The sequence below is a fragment of the Chiloscyllium plagiosum genome, chromosome 2, assembly GCF_004010195.1.
Source record: "Chiloscyllium plagiosum isolate BGI_BamShark_2017 chromosome 2, ASM401019v2, whole genome shotgun sequence".
NCBI classification, from domain to species: Eukaryota; Metazoa; Chordata; class Chondrichthyes; order Orectolobiformes; family Hemiscylliidae; genus Chiloscyllium; species Chiloscyllium plagiosum.
The window spans coordinates 115,959,678-115,974,956 of NC_057711.1; the positions used below are offsets into that span (position 1 = coordinate 115,959,678).

The 15,279-nt window shown below is 42.0% G+C and overlaps 1 protein-coding gene across 2 annotated transcripts in view; it reads right to left on the reverse strand.

Annotated features, from left to right (window-relative positions):
* LOC122563187 (protein C9orf135-like) overlaps positions 1-15,279 on the reverse strand; it is a 47,746-nt gene that overhangs the window by 24,803 nt on the left and 7,664 nt on the right. The window contains exons 1-3 of one of the 2 annotated variants that reach the window (XM_043716713.1): positions 12,995-13,706; positions 9,783-9,897; positions 6,890-7,008 (exon numbers count right to left, since the gene is read on the reverse strand). In XM_043716713.1, the coding sequence (XP_043572648.1) occupies positions 6,890-7,008; positions 9,783-9,897; positions 12,995-13,113 (353 nt within the window). In that variant the 5' untranslated portion in view covers positions 13,114-13,706. Of the gene's footprint in view, positions 1-6,889; positions 7,009-9,782; positions 9,898-12,994; positions 13,707-15,279 lie in introns of those variants that run through there. The other variant, XM_043716724.1, reaches the window with a different exon arrangement.

A 15,279-nucleotide genomic window follows, 5' to 3' on the forward strand; every position in this document is an offset into this window, starting at 1 on the left:
AAGACTACATTGATGGTTAGTCCCTATAGGTCAGATATGGAAAGAAGAGTGCTCGGTCTACGGGCGCTCTCTTGGTCAGCTCTCTATCACTTGTTAGGAGGCAATGTTTCGAAGGACATTGAGCGACTGTGCGGAATCTAGACTCAGGAATTGGGGGTGGCAATCTCATCAGAGGTGGAGGAGCATATTTGGGAGAACATATGGAAGATTTTGATTTATAATAGGAAGCAGGCTCTGCAACTGAAGGTACTCCACAGGGCTCATTTGGCACCGGAGGGGCATGCAAAAATTAAGATAAGAGCGTCCCCAATGTGCCCCAAATGTAAAACAGATGTTGGCACTCTTACTCATTGCATGTGGTCATGCCATAAGCTTCACAGGTATTGGGGTGCCATTGCGAGTATTTTGGAAGAGGTCTTTGGAATTGAGGTTAAGTTGGATCCAGTGTCCCTCCTTTTGGATTTGCCAAATCTCCCTTCTTTGGACGTGCATGGGAAGAAACCATATAATATTCTTTCATTCTGTGTGAGGAAGAACATTCTAATCAGCTGGGTGTCAGAGAATCCCCAGGACTCTCGGAGTGGTGTAGGTTAGTTATGAAGCACATCCCCCGGACTTCCTTATGAGTATAGTGCACCAGAACTGTTTTAATAGGATGTGGTGGACCTTTCTGAACTATATAGACGCAGACATGTCGGGCTCTGTTGGTCAGGGCCTTTGTGTAGTCATGAGGGATGTGTCTGGCGGTCCGGGGGCCCCTGGGAGGAAGAATCCTGAACAAACACGGGTATACCTACTGATGCTCCCTTTGATGGGGGATTGCGCTAAGTGCATTAACTTAACCGAATGCAATTTAATATACCTTGGTTTAACTTGGTTTAATTTAGTTTTTCTTCTAGTTATTTACTGAATTGCAGATTTTGTCATTTCTTTTCTCTCTCCTCAGTGGTTTGTGGAGTTTAGTAGTTTGTTTGCTTACTGTTATTGCCATTATAATATAAGGTTGCTATACTGTTTTGTCGTGATTTTGTATTTTTGTAAAAAAATTAATTTTTTTCTTAATATTTACAAAAACAGAAATTGGTGTGCCTAGCTCTTCAAGTGCACTCAAAACAGAAATCCTACCTCATGCATGTGAATGAGTCTGAAGGTATTCACATTTGATCATGGGATGTGAGTGTGGTGGGCTAGGACAACATTTATTGCCTATTCCTAATTGCCATTGTGATGTGACATATGTTATTGATATATATTTTAATATCATGTATTATTGAGTTCAGAGTTATAAATTTGAACTAGTGGCATATGGATTTTACGAAAGGATTTAGTGAATATCTTGTCAGTATTTCTGTAGCCATGGTGACTTCTTTTAAAAACATCTTGGAGAGTAATGGGTTTTTCTTACTTTGGGAAAAATTTACAAGTGAACAAAGTAAATTGTTGGGCATCACATTCAATCTCAGAATGTCAGGTTTTGCTTTCTTTTGATCAGGGCAAACACCCATTGCTTGATTCTTAAAACATATTTTGTTTGTGCAATTCTGATTTAGGTGATGTTAAATTTGTAAGGCAGTCGCTTCTGAGAAAGGAAGAAGCTGAAAATATATGACCTTTCCAGACCAGAAGTGTTTAGTTAAAACACTGAAACTGCGATTAGAGCAGAGAAAGCTTATGCTCAGTTACGTAACATACTAAGAAAGAAGCTATCAGTTTCTCCTGACAAGGAATTGAAGTCACAGCTAAATCATATACTATGTGGGATAGAAAAGGTCATTCTCTATGATGTTTGAGTACTGTAATGGGATTTGTTGGAACTGATGGGATTACATTTTTACTGTGCGTTTCAAGATCTTTTATATATATTGCTTTTTTTCCTATGTTATTTTGTTTAGTAATCTTCTTCGAATTGATAAAGCCAAATTTGCAACAAGAAACTACCTCACTGAATCAAAAATAAAAATGAAATACTATCTCTCAAGCCAGATTTCAATCTGGCATCTTCCTTGGCCAGTAATGACATCAGCTAGGATCATCATAATTGAAAAGATGGTAATGACCTGCATTTTTCAATCACAGCAGTCTATGTGGCGTGGGTACACCTACGATCAGTAAGGGGCTTTCCCAGGTTTTGACCAGTGACAGTGAAGGAATGGTAATATTGTTCCAAGTCAGGATGGTGCAAAGCTTTAGGATAATCTACAGAATGCGTGATTCCCATGTATCTGTTGGCCTTGCCCTTTTATATGGTGGATATATCATTGTTGGTTAATTGATGCCATTGCTGGGTGTTGCAGCCAGGGCAAAAGCAACACTGGCGACAACCATGGTTCAAACAGTCACCAAATAACTTTCAATTTAAGGCTAAAAATGGGTAGGAACAATTTCATCTTGCCATGAATGTGTGTGTCAGAGTGGAGTTGCCTCGGCCAAGCTCGACATAAGTTGGAGTATAGAAGTGAGCCTGTTGAAATAAGAGAAGGGAGAGGGTTTTCAAGTGACCCATGCCTGGGGGCAAGGAGCATTTGCACTGGAATGGTTTCACTTTGCAAACTTAGTTTCTTTGATAAATGGAAAAAAAATGAAGATTTAGAAACATAGCTGCCACAATCACTTCAAACTGATTGAGTACCATAATTTCTCAGTTAACTTTGCAGATGTGTTCTTGAGAACCTCAATTTTAAGCGAATAGGGCTTTTCTTTTACAATCAGTATAAAAGCTGCAGTTGGCTTTCATTGAACCTTTCTTGTCAGAAAAACGCTGAAACATTAAAGTCTTAACGTGAAATACTACGCATGTGAAACTCATTTGTAAATGACTTCTAATAATTAAGAATATTTTAATAAAATAAAAGAAATATGCCAACTCTTTTTACTGACTTAATACTTTCCCCCTCTCCCGTAAGTCAGCCCCTCTGTCGAACAAACTCGCCCCACTCCCTTCCTAACACTTTCCATTCACCTAGCCTCTTGCTCACTGATTGTCCCATTAATGGACTCTTCTGCCCACTAACACTCTCTCATTTGCTGACTGTCTCCTGCTCCATCTTGGTTCTCTCCTGTTTGCTGATCATCCTGCTCATCAGCTTTCCACTCGCTGGCCTGCTGTGTTACTGGCCATTTTCTTCTCCTGCTCACTTTTCATCCTCTCCTTCTTCTACTGCTAGGCGACTTTCCTGCTTCCTTCCCAACATGTTCTCCCTCTGCAACTCTCACCTGCTTCCAACTCTCACCTATTGATTCTCTCCCTCCACAACTCTCTTTCCTGCTCAAAGCCTTCCCACTCGCTGACCCTCCAATTTGCCAGCCTTTGGTATTCATTCTTTCCCATGCCTTTCCTAACACTCTCCCACTTGCTGACCTTCCCATTTGCCACCTCTCCCTCTCCCCAACTCCCTCCTGTTCCATTTCCAACTCTCTCCTATTAAATGACACTGCCGCTGGCCAAAACTGCTACTGGCTGACATCTTCCTACTTGCTTCCTCTCCTGCTCACTGTCTCTCTTGCTCACTGCTTCCTTCTCCTGAACGCTCACAGTGAGGAAACAAGAAAGGGAGTCAGAATAGCTAGGAGTGTGTTTGAGATAGAAATGCAATACTGTTCCAATGTCATTCCTAGTTTGCTGTTGCCATGTTACTTCTAACATGAGGTACTGATTTTGGGTGGGGTTGGAGAGTTGGGGGGTTGGTGGTGGAGGGATTCATCTTTACGATAAAGGCAGTGGAGACCAGACTGTTACCCTATAAGCTCATAACATTGCGTTAAACTGGAGCTGAGATTGAGTGTTGAAATGTTGTATAGAAACGCAGTTACTGACAAAAAGACAAAGCAACGTTCAGAGCTGTGAAAGCTGCCACTAAAAGCATTTGAAGAGCGCAATGCAGATATAGGCGCAGTGGGCTGAAGGGCCTCTTACTGTGTAGTAAGCCATCTGTGAATATGTGAATTATTTAGGTCAGCTCATAGAATCCTGTGCAAATAGGAGATTGGATTGGATTTGGCCTAAGGGATCCTTCAGTGAGAGCACATCCATTGACAGAGGAGAAGCATACTCTCAGAAGAGTGATTAATAGTTGTAGAATTGCCAAGGTTGTAAATCCGAAGATCCAGCACATTTATGGCAGAACATACTAGGCCTTCCATCATGTTGGTTGACATTCCGGGTCAAAAGGGCAGAATAATCATGAATAAAGGGCAGAATGCAAATACTGCAGAGGACATCAAGCAAAAGGAATGAAGGCATGTCCAGTGTGGAAAACAGCATTTTCACTACAATAAACTGAATTATTTTACACACAGGTGTAAAAGTTAAAGTCGCCATTGTCCAAGGGGACCAGAGCACTGCTGTCTCAGAGATAGATTTAACCTGAGGGTCACCACACCTCAGACAAGAGACAAGGTTGGAAAGTTGGGAAGAGGGAACAAAGAACAAAGAACATTACAGCACAGGAACAGGCCTTTCAGACCTCCAAGCCTGCACCACTTCAGATCCTCTATCAAAACCTGTCGTCTATTTTCTAAGGGTCTATATCCCTCTGCTCCTTACCCATTCATGTATCTGTCCAGATACATTTTAAATTATGCTACCCTGCCTGCCTCTACCATCTCCGCTGGCAATGCGTTCCAGGCACCCACCACCCTCTGTAAAGAACCTTCCATGCATATCTCCCTTAAACATATCCCCTCTCACCTTTATCTCATGACCCCGAGTAATTGAGTCCCCCACTTTGGGAAAACGCTTCTTACTATCCACCCTGTCTATACCTCTCATGATTCTGTAGATCTCAATCAGGTCCCCCTTCAACCTCCATCTTTCTAATGAAAGTAATCCTAATCTACTCAACCTCTCTTCATAGCTAATGCCCTCCATACCAGGCAGCATCCTGGTGAACCCCATGCCCCTCTCCAAAGCATCCACATCCTTTTAGTAATATGACAAACAGAACTGTATACAGTATTCCAAATGCAGCCAGACCAAAGTCCTATACAAACATAACATGACCTGCCAATTCGTGTACCCAATACCCTGCCCAATGAAGGAAAGTATGCCTTATGCCTTCTTGACCACTCTATCAACCTGCATTGCTACCTTCAAGGCAAGCAACGGACCTGAACACCTAGATCTCTCTGTACATAAATTTTCCCCAGGGCTCTTCCATTTACTGTATCGTTTGCTCTTGAACTGGATCTTCCAAAATGCATTATTTCATACTTGCCCAGGTTGAAATCATCTGCCATTTCTCCATCCAACTCTCCAATCTATCTATATTCTACTGCATTCTCTGACAGTCCCCTTCACTATCTGCTACTCCAGCAATCTTAGTGTCATCTGCAAACTTGTTCATGAGGTAACCTACACCTTCCTCCAAATCATTTATGTATATCACAAACAACAGTGGTCCCAGCACACATCCCTGTGGAACACCACTGGTCAGAGTTCTCCATTTTGAGAAACTCCCTTCCACCAATATTTTTTGCTTCCTGTTGCCCAGCCAGTTCTATATCCATCTAGCTAGTACACACTGGACCCCATGCAACTTCACTTTCGCCATCAGCCCACCATGGGCAACCTTATCAAACGTGACATCTACAGCCCTTCCCTCATTAATCAACTTTGTCACTTCCACAAAGAAGTCTATTTAGTTGGTAAGATATGACCTTCCCTGCACAAAACCATATTGCCTATCACTAATAAGCCCATTTCCTTCCAAATGTAAATAGATCCTGTCCCTCAGTATCTACTCCAGCAGCTTCCCTACCATTGACATCAGGCTCACTGGTCCATAATTACCTGGATTATCCCTGCTATCCTTCTTAAACAAGGGGACAATACTAGCAATTCTCCAGTCCTCCGGGACCTCATCCATGTTCAAGGATGCTGCAAAGATATCTGTTAAGGCCCCAGCTATTTCCTCTCTAACTTCCTTTAGTAACTGAGGATAGATCCCATCCGGACCTGGGGACTTGTCTACCCAACACTTTAGAATACCCAACACTTCCTCCCTCCTTATGCCAACTTGACCTAGAGTGATCAAACATCTGTGCCCAACCTCAACATCTGGCATGTCCCTCTCCTTGGTGAATACTGATGCAAAGTGCTCATTAAGAATCTCACTCATTTTCACTGACTCCACGCATAACTACCATCCTTTGTCCCAGAGTGGGCCTTTCTCTAGTTACCCTCTTGCTCCTTACATACAGCTTTCAGAGTGACCTCAGGGAACTGAACCCACACTGCTGGCATCACTCTGCGTTGCAAATCAACTGTCCAGCCAACTGTGCTAACCAACACAACTGTATGGCTAAAAGAAAGTAGGTACAGAATGCTGTTGGAGAGATATCCGCCCAAGATTCTGAGGAATCATACAACAGATTGGTTCAGTCAGGTCAATGGGTGTGACACAGTTTGTAACAGTTGGAATAATGACTGCAGAAGGAGAACATCAGATCAGTATATAGTTGGAAGGCCACTCCAAAATGGTGCAGATCAGGTCTGACACAATGGTATAGCAGAGGTCTTGACTCTAAGGACTGACTTAGCTCCATTTTGTCTGTAACGCTAGAACAGATAGAACCAGAAATTGAAATCTATAACCATATCGCCATCTACTGACACAACTACTATGAAAGATATTGTTGTATTTGCATGAATAACAATTTACATTTCATAAAGCCTTTCTTGCAGTGAAACACGCCAAGTTACTTCAGAAAAATGATTATTAAACAAAAGTTGACAGCCAGGCACATCAAAATTTTAGCACATGTAAAATAAAGAAAATAAATTGGGCCTCATCATAAGTATAATTTATCAGTACAGATGATTACACTTGAAGATTTTGCAAAAACCTTTAAGGTTACATTAATCAACTGCAGCATTCTCTCAATGACTTACCTCTTACGAAGTTCTTTTGCCGCTGTTTTCTGATCCATTAATGGCATTTTTTCCCTGAGTCGATAATCGTCCTTAAAACTAATTTGAGACATGAATGCCTCGGACGTGGTGCTCCAGTCCTGCAACAAAAAGAAGTCAGATTTTAATTTCATGTACTGCTTCTCACACTGAAGAAACTAGAAGTCCCACAAAATCTCCACTAAATCCCAACATTGACCAACAGAAAGGAAAACAGGAGCACTGGGATGTCCCACAGACTTATGAGCCTATACGGTCATTCTGTTGGAACATGGCTGATCTGTATATTAACGTTGGTACTGCAACCATTGATATCTATAATCAGCAAGAATCTTGTTAACCACAAAATTTTCAATTGGCCCATAGCCTCAAAAGTTTTCCAGGGTAGGACAGTACCAGATTTCCATGAGCCTTTGTGCATAGAAATGCTTTCTGACTTAATACCCAAGGTTCCCTTCAGTTCAACTCAACAAAGAGTGAGAAATTGAAAATAATATAATGGGATTAATGTGAATTGATGCTCACAGCAAAAGTTTCTTAATCTTGAGAAATTATGAATATGAGAAGAAAGTGAGGACTGCAGATGCTGGAGATCAGAGCTGAAAATGTGTTGCTGGAAAAGCGCAGCAGGTCAGGCAGCATCCAAGGAGCAGGAGAATCGACGTTTCGGGCATGAGCCTTGGATGCTGCCTGACCTGCTGTGCTTTTCCAGCAACACATTTTCAGCAAATTATGAACATGTAATAGTACACATTTATCTGCATTTTCAAAGTGGAATGTCCAAAGTAACTTCATAGCAGTAATTATCGAATAAATCTGACACTGAGCCAAATAAGGTGATGATAGGTAGCTGACCAAAAGCTTGGTCAAAGAGGTAGGTTTAAGGAGCACCTTTGAATGGAGGAAGTAAAGAGAAATTCTGAAGAGATTTTAAAGACAGAATTTCAGAACTTGTGCCCTCAGCAGCTGAATGCATGGACACCAATGGAGCAATGAGCAAATTCAGAACTGTTCAAGTGGCCAGAATTAGGGGAGTACAGGGATCTTAGAATGGAATAGGGCTGGAGGAAGTTGCAGAAACAGGGGGCGGCAGGATGTCAGGGCTTGTGGTGGAGGGAGTGTTAGGCAAGGGGTCAGCAATGGCTCAGTTGATTGTGCGCGCGTGTTGCCAGGACTGGGGGGGGGGGGGGGTGGTTTGGGGTCAGTTTCATTTTTATTCCAGGACTTACAGAAGGTTTTCAGTCCTCTATCTTTTCCTGGTAAATATTCAGCTTCAGGTGTGTCAAAAGCCTGTGAAGACTCTCACTATAATTCAGAATTTAGAAGGTTCTAGATGAGCATTCTTTCTAAGCTGTGTGGCTGCATGCTGGTCGGTGTGCTGGCGCGTTGACTTCTGGTTTTGGAATTTGCTGCCAAATACGGAGATCGGCACACTGAGGAAAAATATTTTAGAAGGAGCATTGTTTCACAGGTCAGGTAATTGCCCCAAGGAAATTTCAATTTCCTGGACAATATCTGCAGAGTTAGCTATGTCAGGATTTCTGCATGGTCCTGATGTTCACCTCCAGTCTTCAGTACTGCAAAGACCATCTCCTCAATGGAATTCCTCAGTTATTGTCACAGAGACTTTGTGGAGGACCAGATCACCCTCATGGGTGTTGCTTATGGCACTCCTTAGTATTTCTTTCAGACCTATATGTAGAGAGATGGCCCTTGTTTAACATCTTCTGCAAACGTTAATACCACCAACAGTGCAGTATTCCTCAAATCTACACTAGGAATGCCAGTTGGTTTATATGCTCAACCTTTTTGAGACTGGGACTCGAACTCACAATATTCTGGGCTCAAGTTTACTTTTATGGAGGCGGAAAAGTTTTGAATGAATTATAATCTCATCCTAACGCCCCAGAGTGAGAAATTCTACCCACCGAGTCTGGAGGGAAAATTAACTCCAAGTCAAATTATCTCCAAGGTCACGGTTTATTCTCTAATGATTCAAATGGTATATTAATACAAATCATATTGCATCTTTGAAGGTTATTCCTAAAAATGGGGAAATCTTGTTTTATCATGGTGAATGGACCAGTTTGTACCCAGAAACATCCTGCTCCCATCATCAATTCGCTTGGATGTGTGTACAATCCATCAATACAACAACAAGCTTTGCCAAAATCTACTTTGACACCTTTGAGTACAGGAGTTGGGATGTGATGTTGAAGTTGTATGGGACATTGGTGAAGTTTCTTCTGGAGTATTGTGTCGCCCTGTTATAAGAAAGATATTATTAAACTGGAGAGGTTTCAGAAAAGATTTACCAAGTTGCTGTTGGGATTGTAGGGTTTGTTTATAAAATTAGACTGGAAAGATTAGGATTTTTTTCACTGGAGCACAGGAGGTTGAGGGGTGACCTATTTGAGATTTAGAAAATCATGAGGGGCATAGATAAGGTGAATGACCAGGATCCACTCCCACCCCCCTCAAGACTGGAGGAGTTCAAAGTTAGGGGGCATATTTTTAAAGTGAGGTGAAAGATTTAAAAAGAACATGAGGGCCAACCTTTTGTTTAGACAGAGAGTCGTTGGTGTCTGGAATGATCTGCCAGAGAAAGTGATGGATGCAGGTACAATTACAACATTTAAAAGACATTTGGATACATTTGAAGGTTTGGAGGGAGACGGACCAAGCTCAGGAAAGTGGGACTGGTTTAGTTTGGGGAACATGGTTGTGTGTGGCTGGTTGGACCGAAGGGTTTGTTTCCATGTTGTATGACCAGGAGTCAAATAGTGGATCTTAGCTCGTCAACTTAAAGATAAAATCGACCAAAAATTACAAAGTTGAAACAATATACTCATTTAATGATTCAAATGTCACTTACTCCTGGGGGAACACTTATAAACCGTTTGTACGTTGAGCGGTGTAAGTTTTTCCAATATCCTTCTGGGATAGCATCCATATCATAATCCTTAGGTTCTGCTTCTCTGTGCTGATACCTGCAAATGGAAAGATATGAAAACTCTTGACTCAAGATTGGAAAAGCACAGCAGTCAGGCAGCATCCGAAGAGCAGGAAAAATCGACGTTTCAGGCAAAAGCCCTTCATTAGGAATGAGGCTGGGAGCCACGGGGGTGGAGAGATAAAATGATTCATAGTCATACAGCATGAAAACTCTTGAGTCCATTTTTTAAATTATTAATTGAAGGGATGTGGGCATTGTTGACCAGACTAGTATTTATTGCCCATCCCTAACTGCCCTGGAGAAAGTGCTGGTGTGTTGCCATCATAAACCAATGCAGTCCATGTGGTATATCCACAATACTACCAGGAAGGGAGCCCCCATGTTTTGACCCAGCAAACAGTGAAGAAACAGTGATGTATTTCCAAGTCAGGATGGAGTGAGACATGATGAGGGTGGTGTTCCCATGCGTCTGTTGGCCTTGTTCTTCTAGGTGACAGAGGTTATAGGTTTAGAAGGTGCCATCAAAGAAAACTTGGGCTCCAAACTCATCGACATTTACAGCACTAAAGGAGGTCATTCGGCCCCTCACGTCTGTGCCAGTCAATAAAGATCTGACTATATTGATCCCAACTTCCCAGCTTTTGGCTCATCGCTCTGGAAACTCTGGCAAAACAACTGAATATCTAAATACAACTAAAATGTTATTAGTGTTTCAGACTACCACCACCTTTTCAGGCAGAGAATTCCAGATTCCTCTTACCCTTGGCGTGAAAAAAATGTATTCTCAACTCTTACCTCTTACCTTAACTCTCTGACCCCTGTTTAGTGACTCCTTGAACACGAAAAGATGCCTTCCTATCCATTTCCCTCAATCTTCTACATTTCTATCAGGTCTCTAAGGAAGACAATCCCAGCCTATCCTCATTTGGAGTGAATGTTACTGCCTTGGTGAGGGTGCAAAGGAAATTTTCTCGAATAGTATCTGGGATATGAGGGATCTCAATTATGTGGAGATGTCAAAGCATTCTCCTTAGGACAAAGAGGGCTAAGGGGAGATTTGATAGAAATGGGCAAAATCCTGAAGGACTTTGGTGGACTAAGTAAGGAAAAACGTTCTGGTGACTGGAGGGTCAGTAATCTGAAGACTCAGACTTAAGGTGATTGACAAGAAAGTCAGTAACATTTTGTGATCTCAAACTCGTTGCCTAAAGGGCTTTGGAAGCAGATTCAATAATATCTTTCAAAAGAAATTTGGACAAATACACAAATATTCTACAGGAAAATACTGTTGTTGAGGAAGTAGGGGTTGTTGAATCTGTTTTACATTAAGCATTGGCAAAATGGGCCAAATGGCCTTTTTCTTTGCCCCCATTCTTCTCTGTGACTCATGATGTATATTTAAAATACAGTTTAATTTGTAAGATACCTAATCAGAGTGGTTAGATTTACGCCATGTGAAAAGCATGCATGTAAGCAGTGGACAGGGGCAGCAGTAGTTGGAGTGAGCAGAAATACAGCTCTAGACGATAAACACTACTGATCCAAAGGAGCAACTGGGACAGCACTAAAGCAAATGGTTAACCTGGGTCAGAAAGATGGCATCAACACTGAAGAAGACTCCACGTAGTTTCCTCAGTGTTCAAGGAATGCTTAATTAATGGCTTTAGCCAAGACACCATTGCAGGACAAGTTGAGTAAGCAAATCCCAAGAACTACCTCAGCTGGTACAGAGATTGTGGTTGCACTGTGTTAGTGTTATACAGAAGAAAAGTACAGAGAAACTCAAGGAGTCAGACCTATCCTGTTTCTCATGAGTAGCGAGACCACCACTAAGTCAAAATGCTGTGGGTTTGAGTTTCACTCCAGAGTTATGAAGACACAAGACCAAAAGATATAAGATATAGGAGCAGAAGGAGGCCATTTGGCCCATTGAGTCTGTTCTGCCATTCAGACTGATCTGATAATCCTCAATTCCACTTTCCTGCCTTTTCCCCATAATTCTTGATCCCTTCACCGATTAAAAATATCTGTCTCAGCCTTAAATAATACATTTAACAACTCAGCCACACCAGCCCTTTGTGATGAAGAATTCCACAATTCACTACCACTTAAGAGAAGAAATTCCTCCTCACCTTTGTCCTAATGTGTGACCCCTTATTCTTGAATCATGCCCACCAGTCCTAGATTCTCCCAGGAGAAACAAACTTTCCTCATCTACCCTGTCAATTCCCAAAGAATCTTGTATACTTCAATAAGGTCACCTCTTGTTATTTTATACTCCAATGAGTTCAGGCCCAATCTACTTAAATTCTCCTCATTAGATGGTCCCTCCATACCTGGTATCAGTCTAGTGAACCTCAAGTTGAGGATGGCACTATCAGTGCAGCACTGAGGGAGCACTGAAATAACAAATTAAATCAGTTCTGAAGAGGGGCCACTAGATTTGAAACCTTAACTCTGTTTTCGCTCCACAGATGCTGCCAAACATAGTTTTGCCAGCAAATTCTGTTTTTGTTTGTTTCAGATCTCCAGTATCTGCAGTTCTTTGTTTTATTATATCAGTCTTCCCCGTTTGATTGCCTTGCTTTTACTTTAGAAGAAACAAGAGTAAACCATTTGGCCCCTCAAGCCTGCTCCCATTGCTTCTACAGTGAGAATACAGTCACTTCCTAATGACTTAGCTATGCAACAAAGACAAGTGAATGTTGCTTTGTAAAGCTAAGAGGACATTAGGGCAAACTGCGTGACTACACCTCCTCTGCAGTCCTGTGGCACTCCCACATAAGTGACAGCAATGCCATAGCCCCAATGCAACATTCACAGCAAATTGTGGCCCAATAAACAAACTGTCACAGTGTACAAGCAATGCTGACAGCACACACAACCTGTTCTCTGCCACCCCACCCCTCTCTGTCTTCTCCAAACTTTGTGTCGACTTGATTTATAAAGCTGTCTGAACTACCCTCTTTGCCATTAGGATCATTTTCAGCATTAACAGAGGAAATAGAGCTGCAACATCCCAGAATACTCAATGGTAATGTACCAAAACAAAAGTGCTATTGTGGTTCCTACTGCCTTTATATTGAAGAAGCTATTCAAAGTTTAATAAAACTTCCATTTTGACCTCTTACCAGTTGCAGACTAACACGGGCCTGCTGTATTTCTTATAATTCGAGCGGAGAGTAAGAGAACCTTTTCGATCTGGATTATCCAGTTGAAAATTCTGACGGAGGTTCCAGTTTGCCCACATCGTGCTGCCCCGCTAACCTTGGTTGGCTTGTGTGCTCACCCAAACTCTATCTACTGCTTTAGCCTCGTTATTTCCCTGCGCCTCTCTGTCTCACCCCACTCTTATTATGGCTTGCTCCTCTAGCCAATAATTCCTTGGCACTTTCACAAAAAGTACCCTTTCTCAATACTCTTAGTTTCTTTGATCTCTCGTCTTTTTCTCTCAGCTTAGTGCTGTCTCTCAATAATTGTCACAGTCTCTCCAATCTCTGTTATTTCTTATCTTTCTCTCTCAGGTTTCTGCCTCACTTAATTCTCTTGCTCATATTTGATGCGTTTGTCTCATTTGTCAACTATCTTTCCCTCCCTTCCTCTGTTTGGTATATTTACAACTCTGGCTGTTAATAAAATTTGTTGCCCTTACTGCCTTATCTGCCGTTATACTTTGCCTTCTCTCTGTCTGTTGCTTTCATTCACTTGGTATCTCTCATTTTCTAAGCATCATTTTTCATATTTCCTGCCTTTACTTTCTTTTAATTCTATTTGTGCTGGCTACCTTGTTTTAAATATCTTCCTCAATTCAATTCCTCTACCCCTTCCAATCTCCCTCTGATAGAGGCCTTCACACACTCCTCTACCCCTTCCAATCTCCCTCTGATCGAGGCCTTCACACGCTCTTTTGTCTCCTTCTTAAAGAGTACCTCTACATATCCTTTGCTCTAACTATTGACTTATCATTACCTCCTTTATGTATCCTCTGCCAGTTATGGTTTTCTACGATGGTCATCTATATTCCTCCTTCTATCAGTTTATTCTATTAGCACTGTCTCTCTCTTACCAATTGTCTCTATTGCTATCTCACTTCCTTCTGAATAGGGCTCTGTTTCTCAATTCTCTCCTATCTCCCTCTCTCATCATCCCACCATGCAGTTGTCTTTTTAGATTTTGCCTGTCTCTCTTTATCTTTTTCAATTCCCTTCTATCACCCCTCAGTTCCCTCTACTTTTCCTATTTTAGTTCCCACTACTTCGCTCTCTCTTATTACTTTCCTGTCTCCCCTTCAGTCGCCTGCTATCTCTCTCCTTTTTCTCTTCTATCTCTCCCTCAGTTTCTTCCCTGCCACAGAGTGCTCTCCCTGTCAGTACAATCCTAGCTGTCACTCAACTCCTCTGCCTATCTCTCAGTTCCCTCCTAGCCCACAGTTGTCTGTTGTTGTTGTTATAGTGACACCTCTCCCTCCCTGTCTTTTTTCCTCTTTAAAGAGACACTTTGCCCAGGGCTAAGTGAGGACTCTGCTCGCCTTCTAAAGTAGCGCCGACTTTACGCTGGGCTGCGAAGACGGCGGCTCTGAGGTTTATCCCAAGCAACAAAAGTGACTGAAACAAACGTTGTCCGGCGTTAAAATAGCAAAGCCCTGCGCACATTGCAATCATTTAACGCCGTTGCCATGGACGCTTGGGGCGGTGAACACTGACTGGCCTTAAACGGAATCCCTACGCTGCTGAACTATTTCCCCAAAGTTGGCGAGTTTGCAAAAGTTGGTTGCAATTTACAAATTAAAATGTTTGATTTTAAATAAAGGTTTTATTTAATTTGTGATAGAGAAATTTGTGATAGAGTCCAAAGATGTGTAGGTCAGGTGAATTGGCCATGCTAAATTGCCCGTAGTGTTAGGTAAGGGGTAAATGTAGGGGTATGGGTGGGTTGCGCTTCGGCGGGGCGGTGTGGATTTGTTGGGCCGAAGGGCCTGTTTCCATACTGTAATGTAATCTAATCTTAATCTAATCTAACAGTTAAGATTTGCAATAGGAATATAGCCACACATCTCCAGCCTGTACTGTGTTTTATGTATGCAATGTCTTTTAAAAAGTGTCAGTTTGACTTCTCATGGTAAAATGCGTGTATTTTTAATATATTCAGCTATCAATAATATATTCAAACTCAACTAGACTCACCACATAAAGGCAGTGGCTACAAGAGCAGGTCAGAGGCTTGCAGTACTCCAGAGAGTAACTCACCTACTCACTCCCCAAAGCCTGTACACCAGCTAAAAGGCAAGTCAGGAGTGTGATGGAATACTCCCCACTTGCCTGGATGGGTGCAGCTCCAACAACACTCAAGAAGTTTGACACCATCCAGGACAAAGCAGCCTGCTTGTTTGGCACTGTATCCACACACATTCACTCCC